Source organism: Rattus norvegicus, chromosome 15 (genome assembly GCF_036323735.1).
Source record: "Rattus norvegicus strain BN/NHsdMcwi chromosome 15, GRCr8, whole genome shotgun sequence".
NCBI classification, from domain to species: Eukaryota; Metazoa; Chordata; class Mammalia; order Rodentia; family Muridae; genus Rattus; species Rattus norvegicus.
The window spans coordinates 44,380,929-44,403,321 of NC_086033.1; the positions used below are offsets into that span (position 1 = coordinate 44,380,929).

At 48.4% G+C, this 22,393-nt stretch overlaps 1 protein-coding gene across 1 annotated transcript; it reads right to left on the minus strand.

Annotated features, from left to right (window-relative positions):
* Nucleotides 1-297: 297 nt before the first annotated feature.
* Gulo (gulonolactone (L-) oxidase) lies at nucleotides 298-22,386 on the minus strand. The gene is made up of 12 exons (NM_022220.2): nucleotides 22,350-22,386; nucleotides 21,369-21,470; nucleotides 18,511-18,636; nucleotides 16,858-16,952; nucleotides 15,286-15,376; nucleotides 12,675-12,860; nucleotides 9,089-9,196; nucleotides 8,369-8,445; nucleotides 3,964-4,113; nucleotides 3,570-3,734; nucleotides 1,714-1,804; nucleotides 298-1,228 (listed from the first exon to the last, which is right to left on the minus strand). Exons 1-12 carry the CDS (start codon nucleotides 22,350-22,352, stop codon nucleotides 1,100-1,102), a joined length of 1,323 nt encoding a protein of 440 aa, NP_071556.2. The 5' UTR covers nucleotides 22,353-22,386; the 3' UTR covers nucleotides 298-1,099.
* Nucleotides 22,387-22,393: the final 7 nt, after the last annotated feature.

Consider the following 22,393-nt stretch of genomic DNA (forward strand, 5'->3'; position numbering starts at 1 on the left):
ACTTAACTGTTCGTTATTCTTGGTGCTAATAGTACTGTGTCATTGTGGTGGCTTTATTTGCCCTTCCTTAATGCAATGATATTGATCATTGATGCACTGATCATTCCCTAAGATGCAATGATATTGAACGTGTCTTTATGTGTTCACTGGCCTTGTTCATTTCTCTCTGCTGTAGAGAAATATCTATCCAAGTCCTTTGCCCCTATGCTGATCTGGCAATTCTGTTGGTAAGTACATTTTGCACTTTAACTCTCTATGAGATAAAGAATTAAAATATGAATTTCTCAAGGGCAGAAAAACATCTTCAGTGCCTTTTAATTCTTACAAAGTAGCTGGAACATCTTGGTTCTCCAAGGAACACTCCAGAAAGGCCACAAATCAAACTGAAATCATATTTGTGAAGAGGAAGAGGAGAACAATACCCAGGGAAAGCCAAGGACATGGTGGGATCCCCCTCCAAGAGTAGTCTCCAAGGAGAAGGGAGAGAAACACAGGGATCAGCAACTGGTTAAGAGGTTGAAGCGAGTTCCACTCTAAACACCTCTGGAAGAGACACTGCGAGGGTCAGGCCATGGCAGACAGAAGGCCAGGTTGGACCCGTTTGAATGATGGCTTGCCCAGGACCAGCAGACATCTCTGGGCATCCGAAGGACCTTCAAGGGTAAGAGAGAGCAGAGCATGCTTCATGCCACCTCTGAGCCAAACTCTCGCCAAGGGATCCCTCCCTTCTGAAGAGGGATGGAGAACTGCAGGCCCCAGGAATCTCTCTATACCTGGTGGAGCCATAGAATCTAGGAAGAACCACATCCTTAGTCTGGATAGATATGATGTATCAGGGATCCCCCTTCTCCTGAGAGGATTGCAGTTTATGTGTGACCCATGGAAATGCTAACAGGAATTTGAGTGAGAGGCCACTTCTTGCCTGGATGTAAGGGAAATGATGCCGAAGGCAGAGAGGACCCGCCCAGAGCCCAGCCTTTCTTTGTGGTCAGGAGGAGAGGTCAGTTCCCATTGTGCTTGTGAGGCACTTCTCTGCTCCCCAGACCCCCGGGGGCAGCAGAAGTGTGAGGGGTCAGGGTGGTTTGTTTCCACTCCTGCTTTAGTAGAAGACTTTCTCCAGGTACGAATTCAAGAACATTCCAGTGGGGTCCAGCTTCTCACGGATGTCACAGAACTTGTGAAAGGTGGGGTACATTTCCTCAAAGTCCTTCCGGGTGCAATTGTGGGCCTGTGGAAGCAATCAGAAGCACCGGGTTTTGTCCTCACAGGGCTAAGTTAAGCGAGGCTGCAGGCCTTGAGCCTACACTGGCACTGCTCCGTACCACTTCACACAATCAGACTCTCAGACAAAGGTCTGGAAAGCAAAGCTAAAAGGCCTTGGAATGCACCCTGTGATACCAATGAGGGCCCAGCTCAGGTCCCACCACTACACAGGCCTTCACTTTCTATTTGTTAAGTGGGCACGCTGATGTCTACCTTATCCTGCTGCCAAGCTCCATAGGAAAATCGAATAAAAGGAAAGAAGTTTCTAGGAAGATTCCCAAGGGGTCTGGACTTCAGGAGCCAGAGTGCATGAGAGGCATATTCTGGTGCCCTTTCACTAGCAGGTTAAGAGGCTAGGATTCCTCAGATAACAGGAGGAGTGCGCCCTCTTGTGGACACAAGGCACATAGTAGTTGGCTTTGGTTGTAGGGGAAATGTCTGAATGTTTACCTTTGCCCAGTGGGGTCTTCCTCCAAACTTCTTCATGATGGTCTCATAGGCCAGCCAGTAGTCTAGCCGAGGCACGTCCTTTCCATAGGGCCTAGCGTAGAGAGGAAGAAGGTGGTTATCTGGCTCTGTCCCATGATGTGCTACCACTGTCTCAGGTGCCTTCTCTGACCTGCCCCTAATCTGGCAGGTGACTGGACATCAGGCTGGCTCCCTGCAGAACAGCACAGCCAGGACAGGTGCCTGCTCACTGCGCATCCCCACGGGTTCCCCAAGACTTTGTCCCCTCTTGTATTCATCAGTTGGTACCTGGACATGACTGTGAGTTTAATCTTGGCCAAAGACTGACCCTAGGGTAATGGAACTGAAAAGTTCTCTTGCCCAGGCCATTGCTTTACACAGGTTAGCCACAATAGTATACAATAGTATACAATAGTATACAACAGATGCAATGTATTGTACAGCCATGCAGCCTAGGAAGAGCAGGGGTGTGCAGAAGGGTGTGCCACCAAGATCTGTACAGGATGATGCTCATTGTGATAAAATTGCTAATGGTGTGTTTGGTAGAATAATTCCCCTCTGCAAGCAATTCATGACTGTCACACAATATACACACACACACTGTTCATTCATACAGTATTCATTTAATATACACATAACACACAAATTCTTAAATAATAATTATATACAATACTTAATATGTAAATACAACACACACAATAGTTGCCCATCTAGTATTCACACATGATATGCATATATAATGCACATGAAATTTGCATTACACCCACACATACTAATCACATACAGTCCTTACATGTATCACACACATATAGTACTTTGGCTGTGGAATCTGCAGATGACTTCATTCATGTCTAGAAAGCAAGGCTGTGTAACCTAATGGAGGTTTCCAGTCGGTCTCTTGCCTAGCTACTCAGCCTCAAAGCAACTGATCGCCAAAGATGACGTCAATGCTAACATTTCAAACATGTTCAGATGCATCTGGTGGCAACTCTTACTTCTTCATTTGCATTGGAGGAGCGAGAAGCTGAGACATGCAGACAGCTGACACACGAGCCTCACCATAGCTACCCCTCTGTGAACGAGGTGACTAGGCTTTCAGAAAAATGTTTGTGGCTCTTTGAGCACCCCCCTAAAAACTGAATTCAGTTGTCCCTGGCTTTGCAAGGATTTGGGGCCTTACACATGGGGGAGGAATGCCCTAGAAGGATCAAGGTGACCACTTTTTTTTTTAAAGCCAGAGAAAGCCTGTGCCTCATGGAGCATGAATGGAGACTGGAGATGGGTTGGGTGGTAGATGAGGGATGCATCTTAGCAAGAAACCAGAAAAGACTGACTCCTTCAGGTGACCCATGAAGGCTGAAAAGAGAGAAAAGAAGGCCAGCCACAGGCTTGGGTTCAGTCCCTGGGATTGACAAGCTAATCGACACAGGCAGGGACCCAACATCAGGTGTCCACCCCCTCTTCCACTGAACTTAAACTAGCCTTGGAACCCATGCCAGCATAGCATGGCTTCCAGGCCAGCGGACATGTCACTGGGCTGGGCACCTGAGCAAGAATACATTGCTCATTTCATTATATAATCCTCACAAATAGCAAATATTCCTCATTGGCATTAATTCACTATTGACACTAGAATATAGTGATGGAGCATAGCCTATAAGTGGTATATGTCCCAAGATTCTACAGGAGGAAGCATTCTAAGAATTCAAAGGAGTGAGATGCCGTCCCTGGCTAAGGTCTGTGTAATCTCCCAATAGAGAAGGTGGCCTCAGAAAATGGCACTGGAAGGTTGGGAATCCCTTTGCTCCCTACACCGCAACCCTGTGGTGAGCTTTTACCTGTACATAATGATGTTCATGTAGCAGCTGTCCCTCTGGAAGCAGGGGCTCAGCAGAATGTCATCGCCTCGGGTGAAGCGCACCTCTACGGGGTAGTGGGCTACCACTTTGGGGTGGGCCTCCAGCATGGCCTTTAGCTCCAGTAGGGCCTCCTTGGTCTTCTCCCTGCCCTCAGCCCAGGAGAGACTTCAGAGTATGAAGGGACTACCCCAATCCTCCACCATGGGTTTATATAGGGCTCCTAGCCTCAAGAGAACTGAGCCTGGGATGCTCATGGCATCAGGGACTCCCAGCTCTAGAGGAACACATTTTTTCATGGTAGGTCTGGGGGAGTGCCCTATTTACCTGGGGGTGGCCCTATCTGGGGAATGTCCTACCTGGGGGGTGCTCCTACCTAGGGATGGCCCAGTCTTGTACATGCTGCTTGAAGCGACACTCGTAGGTGAAGATCTTGTGACTGAGGTTGCTGCTCTCCTTCTTGCAGTTGAACAGCATCCAGAAGAAGAAGCGGTTGATCCAGCCCACGAGGCATGGCAGGTAGGTGCTGCCGGTGACAAGGAAGAGGGTTTAGGGGACCCAGCATTTACTGTGCCGGCTGTGTGCAGGCGTGGAGTGAGTTCTTTTCGAACCAGGCCCTCACTCCTCACTCCTTGTCTCCTATCCAGGCTGGGCCAGTGTGGTGTTGGTCTAGGTAGGGACAGCCCCCTCCCACCCCCCCACCCCTGTCCCACATCTCACTTTTTTTTTTACCAAAAGCCCTTAAGACTCTACGCAGTGTCTTGTCACTTCACACTACACAGAAACACATGTCCATGTCTCAAGACCTTACTGGCTAGCTAGGGCAAGGGTCAGTGGAATTTTAATTTGAGCAGGTGCCTGCCAGGTTTAGCTCCATAAAGAAACATGCCATTCACTCTCCTTCTGGGATGGTTTGTATATTCTTGGCCCGGGGAGTGGCACTATTAGAACGTGTGGCCTTTTTGGAGTAGGTGTGGGTGTGGGCTTTAAGACCCTTATCCTTGATGCCTGAAAGCCAGTATTCTGCTAGCAGCCTTCACTGAAGATGTAGAACTTTTAGCTCCTCCTGTACCACGCCTGCCTGGATGCCACCATGTTCCCACTTTGATGATAATGGACTGAACCTCTGAACCTGTAAGCCAGCCCCAATTAAATGTTATCTTTAAAAAGAGTTGCCTTGATCACAGTGTCTGTTCATAGCAGTAAAACCCTAACTAAGATATCTTCTACATCCTTGATTCAATGCTTCCAAGAGTAAACAGCTAAATGGTCCAGTGTCCTGGGAGAGGGTCTTGGTTTAGACTCTTGTCCCTAGAAACAATGCTGGGAGCTCCCTGGGGAACTATGAAAAGAGAGCTCAGTGCTTCTTGGGCCAAGACACAGCTGCCTCCTCGCTTTTGCTCTAAAATGTTCACCATGCCATTGTTTTAAAAATCTACACACACACACACGCGTACATCCATGAACGTACTTGCATACACACAATACACATAGAAACATGCATAGACATACATACACATAGATACACATGCAAATGCATAGGCATTTACATAAGCATGCAGAGACATTCATATACATGCATGTGCACACACACAAGTAGTCACAGGATTCTTTTTCTTTATGAAAACCATAGTTGTTCATTGTAGGCATACTGCAGAGTCAAAAACACAGGATTGCTCAGGGTAGTGCAGGATGGCCCCAACACTGGTGGTGCCTGCCTGGAAGGGACAAAGTCACATGCTATATATCCAACGGACATTCCTGTGTGCCCTCTGTGGCTGGGCCTCCAGGGCACACATCACAGCTGGGTCTGTCTGAGGCCCCAGAGCTGAGGGTATCCCACTGTGACATCTCACTGATGGCTCAAGGACCTGGAAAGGCTGGGGATCTACTCCAGGAGGTGATGGATGCAAAACTGTGCCTTTTGGGAACCTTGGTTGCAAGGAGTAAACAGCATCAGCAGGGGCAGCTCCAGAGTCCTGGCTGGAGCCAGGCTCTGGGGCTTAAATACCGAAGTGTATTGGGACTCTGGACCCTGGACCAAGTTGGTCACCAGAATGAAGAAAACTTCAGAATCCCCCTTAGCTGACTTGGTTCTTAACATCTCCCACTGACGGCTCACAGAAATAAGGCTCCATCTTAATGGTGGCTTTCTTGGCCTGGTTAAGGCATAGAGGAGGGGACAGTTGTGGGAGACTGGACACACAAGAGCCAGTTGATGGTTCACTTAAAGGTACACTGCCTGAAATATAAATTACACCTTAAAGAAGGTCTCATTTACCATTGGTCAGAAGTAACAGAGTGGTTTTTATCATTTATAGTGGTAAACTTGACTGCTTGGTGAGGGGTAGAGGGAGGAGGGTAGGGGGTGGGGGGTGGGGGATGAAGGGTGGGGGGTGGAGGGCTGGGGGGTGGAAGGCTTGGGACAGAGTTAGCTGCAGTGGTGCTGAGAGGAAGGAGCCAGCATGGAACAGGAAAGAAGAGAATTAATGCAGCTGAGGGTGGCCCAGTGGTCAGGCTGGACCAGAACCAACCAGCGTTCCATCATGTCCCACCTGGGCCTGTAGCCCCCAGGCAGAGCTTCCCCGAGACAGGAGACTTGGAGCGTCAAGAGTGCAGAATGAGAGACGTGTGAAAAGCAAAGGGTGATAGCCTGCCTTACACACTATCCTCCTTCCGATGGTTGAGTGAAGGGCTTGAACCATCTCGGTATGCCCTGACACAGAAGCCATCACTGCCTTCTCTCCTCAGACAAGGAAACCGAGGCATGGAGAGGTTACAAACTTGCCAGAGAGCAAGCTCTATAGCTGATCTGGAAAGCAATGAGAAAGACTTCTGGGAGGGGAAATCCTTGTTCTCCATCTCCTTCCACTGGGAGGTCGGCCCAGAACAAAGTACCTGGCCGGCCACTCAAGGGTGTCCCCGTCAATGACAATGTCTCTCCACTTCCAACAGCATGCCATGGGTGCATCTACAGTCTCAGGACTGCTGGGACACTCACTCTGACAGTGGCTACCTGGCCAGCCGCAGGTACTCAGAGCCATTTAGTCTATGCCTGCTATTCATTCTTGGTTGACACTTTTTACTCTCAGAGATAGCCAGTGATATGGTTTGGGTGTGGTGTTCCCCTCCAAAGCCCATGTGTTAAGAGCTTCACCCCAGGGACTAGGGAGATGGCTCAGGGATCTTTCTGGGTAGGAATGAAGGTCTAAGTTCAACTCTCTAGAACCCACGTAGAAAGAAAAAAAAAAAAAGCCAGGATAGCAGTGTTAGCCTGTAACTCTGTGCTGGTAAGGTAGAGACAAGTATATCCTGGGGCTTGTTGGCCAGAGTCTAGTTAAATCGATAAGCTCAGTGAGACCCTGTCTTAAAAACTTAGAGGAAAATGGATGCCTGGTGTTGACAGCACACATACAGGTATGTGCGCGCACACACACACATATATATACATATGTATACACACATGCACACATTCATACACACACATGTACATACACACATGTATACATATGTACAATGAACACATGCACATGTATACACACATGCACACATTCATACACACATGCACACACATGTACACGTGCACACACACAGACATATATGTACACACACACACACACAGAGGCTTAGTCTTTAGCAGGTGGTACTTGAAGTAGGACTTGGTTGGAGGAATTAGGTCACTGGTGGTGTGCCTCTGAATGTCTACCTATCCTCAGACCTTTCCTGTCTCTCTACTCCCTTCTCACTGTGAGGTGATCAGTTCCTCACCACTGTGCCTCACTGTCATGGGTCTCTGCCTCCATCCCACAGCAGAGGCATCAATGACTGTGGACTGGAACCTCTGAGCTCATGAACCAAAATATCCCTTTCTCCCTTTAAAATGACTTTCTCATGTGTTTTGTCACAGCAATATAAATGAGTCCATCTACATGTCCACCAAACCACCCATCCACCAAACCACCCATCCACTAAACCATCCACCCACCAAACCACCCATCCACTAAACCATCCACCCACCAAACCACCCACCCATTAAAACACCCACCCACCAAACCACCCATCCACTAAATCACACATCCACCAAACCACCCATCCACCAAACCACTCACCCGCCAAACCACCCATCTACTAAACCATCCACCCACCAAACCACCCACCCATTAAAACACCCACCCACCAAACCACCCATCCACTAAATCACACATCCACCAAACCACCCATCCACCAAACCACTCACCCGCCAAACCACCCATCCACTAAATCACACATCCACCAAACCACCCATCCACTAAATCACACATCCACCAAACCACCCATCCACCAAACCACTCACCCGCCAAACCACCCATTCGCTAAAACACCCACCCACCAAACCACCCATTCGCTAAAACACCCACCCACCAAACCACCCATCCACCAAACCACCCATCCACCAAACCACTCATCCACCAAACCACTCATCCACTTTTCTTTCCTCTACTCCTGACTCATGGGGACTTACCCACACCCACACCCACACCCACACCCACACACATTCCCCTTGACTCTCCCAGTCCACTGGCTCACAGCCCCTGAGCTGCCTTATTAAAAATACTCCTTCAAACCCTTCTAATGATTTTCCTCACTCTTAGAATGACCCCAAGCTCTTCAGGTGATTCTAACATGCAGTCAGGGATAGACCCAGGAGACAGACCCAATTGCAGGTGTAAAGGCAGGACACTTCTGATGGCCTGCATCCTCCACAGCACAGAGAAAGGACAGAGGCACCGTGACATTCCTACCTGGTCCAGAGCAAGAACTCCAGTAGGTAGAACCCGATGGCATAGTCCCAAAACCAGTTAGATGCAGAGGAGGGGGCCTGGGAAGGATAATGCATCATGAGTTAGATACCTGGGGCTCAACTGCATTCTGACTTGTTTATGATAATGTCTGATTAGAAGGAATGTCCCAGGAGTGACACATTAGATGAGGAGGGAGAAAAGTGAGATGACCCACCTATCGGGACAGTTTGAAGCCTTATTTCTGCATGGTGGATATAATTTCCACCATGTGGGTTTGAGGAACTGAACTTAGGTCATCAAGGTTGGCAGTAAATCCCCTTTCCAGGTGAGCTAGGTTTCTGGCCTGCATTTACTTGTCACAAGACAAAGATGTCATCTGTCCCTCCTTCTGAGATCCTGTGGTCTAGATGTCCATCAGCCACCCTTCACAAACCCTACAAAGTCATTCTACACCTGTCTTTCTCAAGCTTCCCAGCGCTGTGACCCCTTAATACAGTTCCTCATGTTGTGGTGACCCCCAACCATAACATTATTTCTGCTGCTGCGTCAAAACTGTAATCGTTTGATCAATCCCATGTCCCTGGCCATCAGTACGACAAATGTCAGCCACTCTGGGATGGGTGGTGTGTTTGGGATGCAGTGAGGATGGAGAGTGTGTGCTAGTGACTGGCAGCCCCCTGCTCCAGCATGCTGGCAAGGTTGAGACCACACTGCAGTTACCTTGTTGGTGTGGTCTTGGTAGATGATGCTGACGTTCTCAGTGTGAGGAAACCAGAGGAAGCGGAAGTACTCAGACCTCTTCAGGTGGCTGTCTAGGTTGTCAAGGACCTGGTACAAGAGGGAAGGGAAGCAGGAGAGTGATGTTGACTGCCAACCTAATTTAACACCTAGGTTAGTGAAGCCTGCCTGGGTGGGTCTGTGGGCATATCTCCAGAGACCATGACATCATGAGGGCTCTGACCGAATCAGCAAGCCAATCTCTTGATGGACTCATACTGTGAAGGCATTGTTGGAAGTGGTAGTAGGTCAAAGGTAGGGCACAGTTGAAGGAAGCAGATAATTTGCCCTGGCCCCTCCCTGTACTTCCTTTCTTCTGTTTCCTGCTCTGTCTCCCGAGTTCTCCCATGATGGGCAGAATGTCCTGAAACCGTGAACTCAAAGAAACCCTTTAGGGAGAGGCTGTTAGTCTCAGGAAGAAGTCAGGAAAGCCTGGAAGTCAAGGCTTAGTTGTGCCTTGGCTTGTTTCCAATAGGAGAAAATATTTAAGTTGCCTTAATATTACCCAATAGCATGGTTTAGGTCTTAAAATATGCTGGGTGTTAAAATTGCTCATGTACTTTTTGACTTCCCCAAGTAGTTTAGATGAGTGACTTCTTATCCTAGCTTAAAGAATTATAATGGTGTGGAGAAACTGGGGTCAATGTCAGCAGCAAGTGGGATTGTTATTAAGATCAAATGAGATATGACCACAAAGTACTTAAAATGGTACCAGGCGGTGCCCTTCATGACACTGAATGGTTGCCGAATGGAACCATTAGGAAGACAGCCCTCTCCCATCCAGGCTCACAGACTGTCTTGTACGGAATGTGATGGTCTGACTTCTTGGGGGTCATGCAAGAAGAACAGCAAACAGCTTTAGGATTCATGGAACATGGCCCACCAGTCAGTACAACCACAATGCACCTCAGAGAGGCAGGGTGCTGAGGACTTAGAGCTGTTGTGGAGTTTCACTCTGCTTGTTGCCTCCCCCAACCCCCCGCACCCGAGTCATCATGTCCTTCCTAATCGATGAGTTGTATGAAAACTCTAAGGGGGTCTCTGGTCCCTTCTGGGCAGTGTCGTTGGCACTTACAATAACAGTGATTGGTCTTTTTCCAGCATGACTGCTGCAATAGGTTTATGATTGAACCACCACCCCCAGAGAGAACTTAGAGATGGAGATGTTAGTGATGTCCACCACCCCTAGAAAGAATTTGGAGATGTGGATGGTTAGTAAAGTTAGGTTAAGATGTGTTCGCTAGTGACTTTGATGCAGAAAATCTAAGGGAACAACTTGAAATTCAGAAAGTCACACTTTCCATAGTTGAGCCAGGGATCTTTTTGAAGTTAGGGGCACAGGAACAATGGCAGCCTGATCAGCTCTGAAAGGCCTCTCTTGCTAAAGATGGGCTGATAAACAAGGTTGTTGTGGATAACTTCTTTTTTTTTCTTCTCCATCTTTATTAAATTGGGTATTTCTTATTTACATTTCAATTGTTATTACCTTTCCCAGTTTCCAGGCAAACATCCCCCGTGAATAACTTCTTGTACCCATTTTTGCCCTCAGTTTCCTGATATAATTTAATAAAAAAAATTGTTACTGATTAGGTGAGCACCCTGATGATTTACAGTAGATATGACTAATTGGTTTTCACATAAAAGCTTGGATTTGCGATTCTTTTAAGATTTTTAAAAGTTTAGTTTTTAAGATAAATAATAAAATAATCGATCCTTTCTTTGTACCCATAGATTGCAGCCTGCCAGTAGGAGCAACTGGCTGAGAAAACCCCCTTGCTTGCTTACACTTTGTTAATGTATAACAAGTTGCTTAGTTACGAATGTACGTGGGTTCTTAGGAATAACTTGTTTTTTTTTTTTTTCCTTTCTGCTTGTAACATGTAAAAAGGTTTATTCATGGGAGGAAATTGGGAAACGTGTCTTTTTCTTACATTTAGTCATTATAATCATTCACTAGAAGAAAAATAGAATATAATCACATTGTAATTTTTTTCTTTTCTTTTTTTTTTTTTTTTTTTTGGAGCTGGGGACCGAACCCAGGGCCTTGTGCTTGCTAGGCAAGCGCTCTACCACTGAGCTAAACCCCCAACCCCACATTGTAATTTTTATGCGACTTGAAAATTTTTTCTGGTATATATAAGCCATTGGAGAAAAAAAATAAAGTTATTGGAGCTTTGCTCTATCCACCAAATATGTGTATGTATGTATATATTGTTGGTAAAATGGTTGGAGCTTGTTGAAGCTCACTTCATCTACCAAGTGTGTGAATGTGTGTGTGCCTGCTTTACTCCCCTCCCTGGATTGCTGAGCACATTATCTATCGGAGCTGGTCTTTGACACTGATTTGTGTGTATCTGTTGATATGAGTGTGCATATGTATATTTGTGCTTCTGTATGATCACGTGTACATTTCACACGCAAGGGTGAATGGGCATGCCTACGTGTGCATCAGTATGTATATAGTGCAACATGCGTGCATTTGTGTGCATGTCGGAGTCGGGGAGACAGCCTAAAATGAAGCTCTAATAGACCTAAGACTTGTCTGTAATTGACTTTAGTGCTACTGAATTAGGTCAAAGGAGATGGAACAGGCAGTAGTCAGGAGACAATCTGTCCACCCAGATCCGGTTCTCTAGTGGAAACATGGGAGCTAAAGCCTTCTTTGGCAGGAAGAATCAAACCTTTTATCTGTTGATCAAAAGCTCCAGCTTGAGCATCAGTATGTTGTCAGCAAGACAAAAGACTGAACAGTGCAGTGTGCAAGATCACCTCTTTCTGATGGAACATGGTCCTAGCTGCCCATCCCTTCCGAGACTATGATGACCCTTCCTCCTTAATCTATAAGACCTCCTTTACAGCTGTCCTCATGGAGGCCAGCAGTGACCTCCTGAGATGGATATGACCTGGGTAATGACCACTGGTACCCATTACCTATTGTTTTGGGAACACCACTCTCTCCTCCCCATCTTCATTCCTGCCTAGCTAACCCCTCTGTTTGCCTTGAGGCCTCTCTGTGTTCTCTTGACATCCAAATGCCCTGTCTTCAAAGGCCCATTTCTTTTACAAAAGCCCACCATTTGGGGGTAATGGAGTGGGAGATCAACTGCCTAGGGAGTTAAAGATTTAAGTTTAAGGAAAACTCTGCCAGTTTTCCTTAAAACATGTTCCTATTTAGAGATTAGGACCAGACCTAAGCCTGTTGGTGCCTTCCATGGTAAGGAACATTCTTTACCAGACAGGTGGGAGTCAATGCCCTAAGAGCAGCCAATCCACACTTTTCCTGAAGCAGTTCTCTACCCAAACTCTTCCACACGCACATGTCAGTAAGCTCTGAGATGTTCTGGGTTTTACAGCCCACCAGGGTTCTGACCACAGTCTCTCTTGGGCCAAGGAAGGTCTGGTGAAGTAAGATCTATGCCCCTGATCCCCACCCCCTCAAGGCACCAGAGGTCTGTGGTAACTGAGGGCTGGGGTCCTTTGTCAGGATTTGTTTTCTGAGGCTGGTCCATGGAGAGCCAAACATGACTACCTCTTTGAGGGTCGAAGGGAAGGATGTCTCCTGAAGGTGAAACTGAGGCACACACTGCAGGGTGACGGTGAGGATGATACCCAGGCAACCCAGGTGCACCCGTGCAGCCTGGAACACATCTGCATTTCTTGACTCAGAACATTCCAGAACTTCTCCATCAGCTGTCATCAGGGTCAGGGCCACCACCTAGCCATGGAGAGGTGTCACACTTTAGAGCCTGTTCAGTCATCACCCCACTTTCTGGCTTGTCCTTACGATAGAAGCCAGATAACATCTACCACCAGGGACCACCATGGCCAACCACAGAGCTTCCTAACCAGGTCTACCTAGAGGGCATTTTGGGAATGGGGGTAGTGGTGGGGAAGAATGGGTGAGAGGAGAACCACATCTGGCATCAGCTCTTCGTAGAGCAGAGTCCATGGTCTTGTGATGTCCAATGGGGATGCTGCTGGTTCGGCATGTCCTACCTCATTCTCTGACCTCACAGTCAAGAAGCAGCTAGCCTCCTCTGCCTGGAGATGCTTTGAGGGCACAGATCCCCAGGGAAGATGCCTGACAAGGCAAAGTGAGTAGACGTGTGCCCTGAGATGGGACAGTGGATGGAGTGGGGTTCCAACAGCCTTCCCCATGTGTAGTCTTCTCCATCCCACACCCCAGGAAATCCTGGCTAGCCTCATCTAACCAGAAACGTAGGGTTTCTGAGTGTACTGAGGTACTGAGGTGCTCGGTTGCAAGGGTCTCCATGGTACCCACTTGCAGAAGGGCTCTCTCTCATGGCTGTTGAAGACTAGCTACCTGCTAATTTGGATGGAAATTGCTTCTGACATGGGCAGTTGGTGGTTGGTTGCTCAGGGAGAGAGGGCAGCTACAGCTGAACTAATCCTGATTAACAGTGACCAGAGAGCAGAGAGGAGAAACTGACAGAAATGGGACACTGTGGTCAGCTGTGGTGAGAGGGTGATTGTTCCGGAAGCCTGGACCCTGCTGAAGATTCAGGATCTTGAAAGATAGCTTGCCTGTGAGACACTTCATAGGCAGCTAAAGGCCTGTGAAGGGCGGGCGCTGTATTAACTGCTCATGTGACCTTGACAGATGATCGTAGATGAATGGAGTGTGAAGCCTGTGATTAGCCTCCTGCTGTAAGCTGATTTGAAAGCTGTCCACCCCTTTTCACTTTGCTTCTGCAGTTCGCCTGAATCTGAAATGTCTCCCCAAGGTACTTGTGTTGGTTGTCAGCAGATGGGTCTGGGGGAAGCCATTAGCTCACAACACACCTAACACCTGACCTATGGGTGGACTATAATTTGATGGAGGTTGTGAAAAATCAAGATTTGGGATCTAACTGGAATAAATATACTTTTGGGGACATGCCCCGGAAAGACCTCTCATGTCTGTGGTCCTTTCCTGGCTGCTATGTGGTAAGTGACTTTGCTGGAAGAAATGTCTTCTTCCAAAACCTCTTAAACCATGAGTAAAAATATACTTTTCCTTTTTGAAGCTGATTTCCTCAGACATTTTGTTACAGGGCCAAAAAATGGTCACTATAATTGTCACCTGCATGGCCATAACAGAATAAGCCCTCCCCTGCATTTCTAGGCCTGCTCAATGGGGAGTCCAAAGAAAAGTAACCAGTAAATCCTATGTGCATTTTTTTTCTTTTCTTTTTTTCCAGAGCTGGGGACCGAACCCAGGACCTTGCGCTTGCTAGGCAAGCACTCTACCACTGAGCTAAATCCCCAAACCCCCATGTGCATTTTTATGGGTGGCCAATTTAATTTTATTCCCTGATGACCAGTGTGTAGCAACTGACATGACCAGCTGAACATCAGTCCTAGACAGCGGGAAGAGCTGGGTTCTCATATCTTAGGGGTACTGTTAGGCTCTCTCTATCCCCAGTTACCACTGGGCCCCTTGGGCAGTAAGCACAGCTTTGAGATGGCAAAAGCCCTGAAGGCCTCCAAGTTACCAGTGCCAACTGCCAATGCCAGGCTGTTCCTCATGAAGGTGCCTCTGAATTGCCATGTGGCCAGAAGCCATTTAATGAGTGCTAATTTGTGACCTTAACTCTTTATGTTCTCTCCCTGTGGATTGGGCTGAAATTCTTCATTTTATCTGAGGATTTTGACAGCAATGCACCCAGAAGCTAAGGGAGTCTACTGGTGTGTGCACATACCCAAGGAGTGGGATATAGGTTAAGATTCAGGAATTGAATCTTCAAATTAGTACTCTTAAACAGTCCCCCAAACTGGATTCTCATGGAACAAAGTTTAAGATGTGATTTTTGTTGAAGGACATGTAGACTCTGCCACAGATTGCCCCTATGCCTTCTCTAGGCTCTGCCCCCTCTGCTACTCTGGGGTTGTCTCATCTCCCACCTGGTTTCTGGTTATAACTTCCAATGGTGTTGAACCTGCCTACCCCTTGCCTTGTGCTGTCTATAAGGATATGCAGAGGTGGGGATGATGGTGTCCCTTGGAATAGCTAAAGCATTGATAAACCTGGGGCTCCTTCGGGCCTGATAAGGTTTAGGGAAGGAAGTGGTATTTCTGGGGGCATCTATCTGAGACCTCTATGGAGTTGTACCTACCCAACATGAACATAGGAGACTTACCTGAGTGGCCAGGATGCCGTGCTTGATCCCTGTGTTATGTGTTCCGGATCCAATGACACCAGCAACTGTCACATCAGACACTGCTCCCAGACTGGGCTCACAGATGGAGCAAAAGGGACATCACAGATCAGTTAGGCTTCTCAGGACAATGGGAACCAAAGATGACATAGGTGCTCCTAGGGGCAAAAGGCTCTCTTTCTGTCTGAGAATTCCCCTTTACCTTTGATAGCTTAGCTTGTGATCAGCCCATGTCTTTTGGTCCCTGTTTTCTGATCTCCATGGATCATCAGATTAGTTGGTTGGGACATAGGCAAGTTTGCAGAGGGGCCTATATGTTTAATCTTTGAGGTTTCTACAACTTAACAGCCTCCCCTACCCCCCACTCCCCTACCCCTCTACTCCTCCACCTCCCCACCCCCACCTTTTTTCTCTCTACCGAAGGCATCTTCTCCAAACACAGCCACATGGTCTGGCTGAAATTCCTCTGCTCCCAAGCCACCAAGACTCATGGTACTGTCCTGGTCCTAAACACACAAATATCCCAGCACAGGTCTGTAGGTGACCCTCCCTGAGCTAGAAGAGAGGGAGGGAGGGAGGGAGGGAGGGAGGGAGGGAGGGAGAGAGAGAGAGAGAGAGAGAGAGAGAGAGAGAGAGAGAGAGAGCTGTCCCACTTGGACAGCTTCCTCAGGGCCCTAGGAGAAAGCTAAGCTCCTTAGACGGGGACCAAGCCCAGAATGAATAATGTTGAACTTGGGGTCCTCTGAAACCTTTTGGTACACTCAACCTGTCACTGAGGTTGAACCTGTTTCCTGCTTGGTGCTGGTCAGTGTCTGTATCCACCTGCCCCCTGCTGGAGCTCCATGAAGGTGGGGTTTTGTTTGTCCTTGCCTTCTCCAGTACCTGAGCAAGGTCTATACATGTCATTCTCATCTTCAGAGAGGTAGGGACAATGGTCCTCATAGTGCAGAATTGTGGGGCTTATGCTAGGCAGGCTGAGGCAGGCCAAGCATCTACACTCAAATCATAGAATTCCAGAGTTAACTCCAGCAGCAGTGAGATTTCTACACCCAGGTTCAAACATCAGGTAGCACTTTCTTCTGGGTAAAATCCAGACAGAGTCACCTCGTTAGCTGCCCTTGACTGTTTTGTGGATGGTAGACCCTAGCACTAAGGTGGGCAATGACAAATGCACTTGGATGGAGGGACAAGAAAATCATCGCAGGAAGGACCACCTTGCTCTTCCACCCCATACGGAGCTGTTTTTGCTTATGTTCGTGTGTCAGGCTCTGGAGATGTATATTACCCAGTACAAGCTGAGTCCTTTTGGAAAGACTCTGTCCTTAAAATTGTCTCATCCTTGTTCAAGACCACTGCTTATAACTCTGTTAAACTTGGCTCTGTTTCCCCCTTAATCCATGGGGCATGATAAGGAAGGCAACCTGAGTAGGAAAGGCAGAGCTCTGAAGAAGGGATGGACACCAAGAAGTGTGACAGGTCCTTGAGAGTATAGCACAGAGCAAGGAGGGAAGAGGTGGCTGCTTCCCCAGGTGGGACTGGTGGAGGGACTCTTACTTGGACATGGCCAGGCCATGCTCATCCAGCTGTGGGTGCAGGTCAGCCAGGAGGATACCGGCTTCCACTGTTACCTGCTTCTTCTCCTTGTCCACCTGGAAGAGTCAGCACAGGCTGGGAAGAGGCCACACCTGGGTCCCTGCTTCCCAGCCCCCCTCTCTGGGATGTGAGTACAGCTTTATCAGCCCGTGGACAGCCTGAGGTACTTTTCAGTCTAGAGGGGAACAGAGAGCCCAGGGATGCAGGGATGTTGCAGGGGTTGAAACAGAGTTTGAGTATGTAGCCCAGACTAGCCTCAAATGCACAATCCCTTCTGCATCCACCTTCCAAGTGGAGGGGTTACAGAAGTGTGTCTCAGCTCCTTGGTTACTGTCTCATCAAGTCAGTTCTTTAGTACTATAAATGAACCCGGGTCTTCTCACCTATTGAGCAAATCTCTCTACTGAGCCCTTCAGAATATTCCATGCAATATCTCTTTTCCCAGGGGAAGGAAATGAGAGTCAGAGAAAGTAAACAGCTTTGCCCAGGGACACTTGGGCTAGGATGGGGACTAGGTCACACCCATGCTTCTGCACCCTATCCACATTGGGAAAGTGGGATAGACTCTGTTGCCACACGGCCTGGCCTTGCTATTTGGAGGAGATTCTCTGCCTGCTCTCACCCTCAAGACCTGAGCAAAGGCTATGAACTGGGAAGGGAGGAGACATGTCTAAGCACAACTTTCTGCTGGGTGTCTGTGTTGAATACAGATACTGTACCCTGAGATCTGACCTCAGCACAGGGGCTATGCCAAGGTCAAGGTCATGTAAACAGAGAAGTCGGTGGCAAAGCTGAGACCAGAAGCCACATCCACCTGAGTACAAAGCACTAGTTCATTCAGCCACCTGGGGCACAGAGCTTGGAAAATCAATTGCCAGAGCCCAGTCCTCACTAATTAGCTATCAGAGTTAATTACTGCCATGACCCATGCTTGCTAAGAAGCAGCCTGTCAGTTTGAGTAAACACCGGCACAGTAGAGCAACCTAGGTATTGCTAGTTGGCTGCGGGGAGGGGAGAGCATTCTATGTAACTCAGCTTAGGGGAGCCAGCCCCTGAAGGTGAGGGCTGGAGTCCTAAGCACACATCTCGGGGTTCCTGAGTTCCTGGTAGGCAAGCGGGTGCTGGCTGAACTGCATGAATAGTATTCCAATAGGAAGCTAGTGGCAATCCTGAGTCTGGGGCCAGCTTTGTTGTTGTTTGCTGTGTGACCACAGGCAAGTCACTGCCTATCTCTGATCTTCATTTCCCTATTTGTAAGCCTAGCTCAGTGCCACTTTGGGTTCTGCTGGATTAGTTTACTCTTTGGGAGCCTATCTCTCCATAACTCTTTAAATGAGGAGGAATGGAAGCTACAGCAGGAGATTGGGGACATCCTCTCTGTGGCCCCAATGGATCAGGTAGACTTGACAAGTGGCCTGGGAAATCCAAGGGAAGGCTCAGGTGACAGTTGTTCAGGAGGAAGGCCAGGGATCAGGGTGTCACCCTGAGGACACAGAAAAGGGAGAAGCTGAGGACTGAGGCAAAGGTTGGAGATTTCATGCATGGGTTCTGGGACATAGACTGAATCTCTTCAACTTGGGAATGAGCTGGGGAGGGCACTAGGGGCCCCAGTACCTGGAGAACCCGGTTCATCTTGCCCATGTGGATCATGAAACCGTCAGTGCAGGCAATGTCTGAAGGCGAGTGGCCACCACCCACCACCTTCACTTTCTTCTTCTGCTCCCGGGCCAGGGCCAGCACCTGCCATGACAATACCAGTAAGGTCCTGTTCAGAGAGCAAGCCAGGGGGCTTTCAGGGCCTGGGGTAGTCTGCAAAGATTGTTGGGGGAGGAGGCAGTGCCTTTGGCATTAGTGGACCCTGCCTGACACTAGAAAGAGAGCCAGAGAGATGGGGTGCGAGGTAAGTGAGGTAAGCTAGGACAGAGTCACTGTTAGTTTGCAGCTCTTGCCCCTCTTCCCTCTATAGCCCCAGGCTGGCTGGCTGCCTGGCTTTCTTTTTTTCTTTCTTTCTAAAGATTTAGTACATGTAAGTACACTGTAGCTGTTCAGACACACCAGAAGAGGGCATTGGATCTCATTACAGATGGTTGTGAGCCACCCCGTGGTTGCTGGGATTTGAACTCAGGACTTCTGGAAAAGTAGCCAGTGCTCTTACCCACTGAGTCATCTCTCCAGCCCCGGGCATCCTTTCTATTTGGTTCTGGTGTTTTGAGCCAAGGTCTTGATATGTAGCCCAGTCCGTTCCCTAATTAGTGGTCTTCTTGCCTCCCTAATGCTGGAATCTGAGCCTCCACATGAGCTAGTTTGAAAGCCCTTCTCTTTTGAGACTCACGTAGCCCAGGCTGGCCTCATATTCACCAAGTAGCCAAGGCTGGCCTTGAACTCCTGATCTTTCTGCCTCCTAAGTGCTGGGATTACAGTGTATATCACCACACCAGTGTGTGCAGTGTTAGGGATGGAACCAGGCCTTTTGTGCATGATAGGCAAGCACTCTCCTGACTGAGCTGTATCTCCAACCCCAGCTTAAAGGTTTTAAAAAGACAAGCCCTACTGCACTCCTTGACCATACAAAACCTTCCAACACCATCCTAGTGATGAAGGATAAACCCCCAAGTGCTTCATCTTGACTGCAAGAAGTCTTACTCTACCCCCACGCTGCAGTAAAGGCTCCTAGAGGACAGGACACATGGCTGGGACCCGAGGGCTGGCTCATGTAGATTGTGTCTAGAGATACTTGGCAGAAAACATGTGGATCCATGACGTTGCCTCAAGGAATCCACTTCCTTTCCCCTTCGTGTCAAGCACCCTCATCCAGGTCCCTCGGGACGCAGTTTACAAACGTATCACAAAGTGTTCCATTGGCAATGCTGGCTGCACCGCCTGCTCCCCACACAGTACACTTTTCTCTGAGGCTAAGCAAGACATTGTGTCCTACCACAATCCTGGTGCTGCTTGGTCACACAATTATTATTATTTTTTTAATCTTCAGTGGATTCTGCTGGTTCTCCATGGAAACACTATGCCTTACCGTGTTAGTACCACAAGGTCCCATGGGCTGCCAGTGAGAGATAGAGTTTTAAATTAGCTCAAAACTCAGCAACAGGATCTGACACAGGAAGACAGATTGTTAAAAATGCAGGAGGACTGGTACAGACTCATGGACCCTCCACATGTCACCGGATGTGAGTAAATGAGTAACGGGTTCTGGTCTGCCCCTGTGAAGTTTGTTCAAGCCCCCATTGTGCCCTACAGATAATGTTCCAGCCATTGTGTCCTGCAGATAGTATTCCAGGAAACCGGGCCGAAGCCTAACCAGATGTGTTTCAGATGCAGATGCCTTGTCAACTCTGACAAACATTTACCCTAAAGGACAGGAATCAAGATCTGTTCTCAGAAAAATGAGGGCTTGACCTTTCCCTGGATTTAAACCCTAGAGTCTTAAGAACAATCTTGTGACTTTGAGAGTTTCCCCTTGTGACATTTTTGGTATTTCTTTTTGACATCCCCTCATCTCCTGGAGCTTGTGACTTCTTCCTTTAAATAGCCCTTCTTCCAGCTGCTCAGGGTTGACACCTCTGTCCCCTGCATGGGATATGTGTCAGCCCGGAGATCTCCGTAATAAACCCTGCCTTTGTGTATTACATCAAGATGGTCTCTCATGTGTCTGGGGTCCGAGACTTCCCAAGACTTGAGTAAGGGTCTTCCTTCGGGGATCTTTCACCAGGACATCCCAAAAACTGTAGGGTAGCGCTACCAGAAGCACACTCCTGGCTCCTTCCCTTATCCACTAATAGCCCCAGCTCCATCAAAGCCATTTTGCCTTCCAGCTTCTCACCTTCTCCTGATGCTTCTTTCTTGTCTCTTAGAGTATAGTCCTCAGTCTCTACACTCACGATTTCCTTCCCCAGCAGCTCTGATTCTTCTCAGATGTAAGCATGAGTATGTCTGTGCATGTGTGCATAAACATTCAGGCATCTATGTAGTTGTGCACAAGTCTGTGTACATATGTGTGTGCACAGGCTTATGTGAGCAAGTGCACAGGCTTTAAGTGTGTGTGTGTGTGTGTGTGTGTGTGTGTGTGCATAGATGTGTATTTGCACAGGTATCTGAGCACTCTGGCCTATAAATGCACCTGTGCATAGGTATATGTGCATGTGTGAATGTGTATGCATATATACATGGGTGCGTACATGAGTGTGTCTGTGCATAGGTCTGCAGGCATGTATGTCTATGCATCTGCATGTGCACAAATATGCATAGATATGGCTGCCCCTGGCATACAGCTGTACAGGCTTGGAGTGAGCATAGAACATTACAGCAGGCTGCTGAGCAGACCTGGAGCTGGGGAAAGCAGGAAGAAGTGCTTTGCATTTACCTGACCAGGCCAGCAGAAAGCCCCACATCTGGCCTCTTCCAGAGCCAGGGCTGTGGCTGCAGGCTGGGCAGGCCATGGGGTGTTCATGGACACCTACCTCTCTGACCTCCTCCACGGAGGTGGGCTGGTAGTACACCTCTGGACTGCAACCATAGGTCTTTGCCCAATTTTGGAACTGGACCCCTTTGTACCCATGGACCTGTACCAGGAAGAAAACCAGGTCTCAGCAGGCTAGCAGTCACTGTCCTCACTGTATGTCACAATGCCAACCCCACACCCCATAGTCACAAAGAGGAGAGGACATGGCCACAGCACAGAGCCCCAGCTCTCTTTGGCCACTAGAATTCTTAGGTCAGGGCCACTAGAAGATCAAACAGGACCGGCTGCTGTGAAACTGGCAGGCCACACCCTGCCTCCTAATGTTATCTTTGATCAGTCCTGGTCAGACTGAAGGGAATTCTGCCCATTCTGAGGCCAAAGGGATAGAGGGGATCAAAGATAAGCATGAATCCTGATAAGCCAGGGCTCAGGTCAATTGCTGCTCCAGGTACATTGTTGATGGCCCAGCAGATAAGCCCAGTAGGGCGGTCTGAGAAAGAGCTGGAGGAAACAGCCCTGCAGGCAAGGGTTGGGGTCTGGCTTCCCAGGCAGGAAGGGGTTATCTCTTAGGTGTTCCAGCCTGGGCATCAGCATTGTTTCTCCTGTGCACCACTGTATAGCCAGCCAGACACCGTGGGTCTTCTGTGTGTCCTATCTTATTAGATCTTAATTAATGTCATGAATCAGAAGACATTAGCCTTCTTTCAGCTCCCAAAGTTAAGGCTTGGAGCAGTAAGGGTCTGCCCCAAGCTTTCACAGAGGCCCAATGAAGGTGTTAAGAGTTCAGCCTGGGCCTTCCTCTTTTATACCTCTTCTAACACCCCAATGGTTCTCCAAGTTCATTTGGGGGAACTCCTATGGTCCCTCCGATGGCCCCAGCTTTGGCCTGACTTTACCCTCCCACATTTGGCCCACAGGTTCAGCCTGGACACAGCTGACTGTATCCACTGGCGGTCTCACGGACCCCTAGCATTCCTACCATGATTCCAGTGATCAGGAGGATCAGACGACTTGACTTGAAGC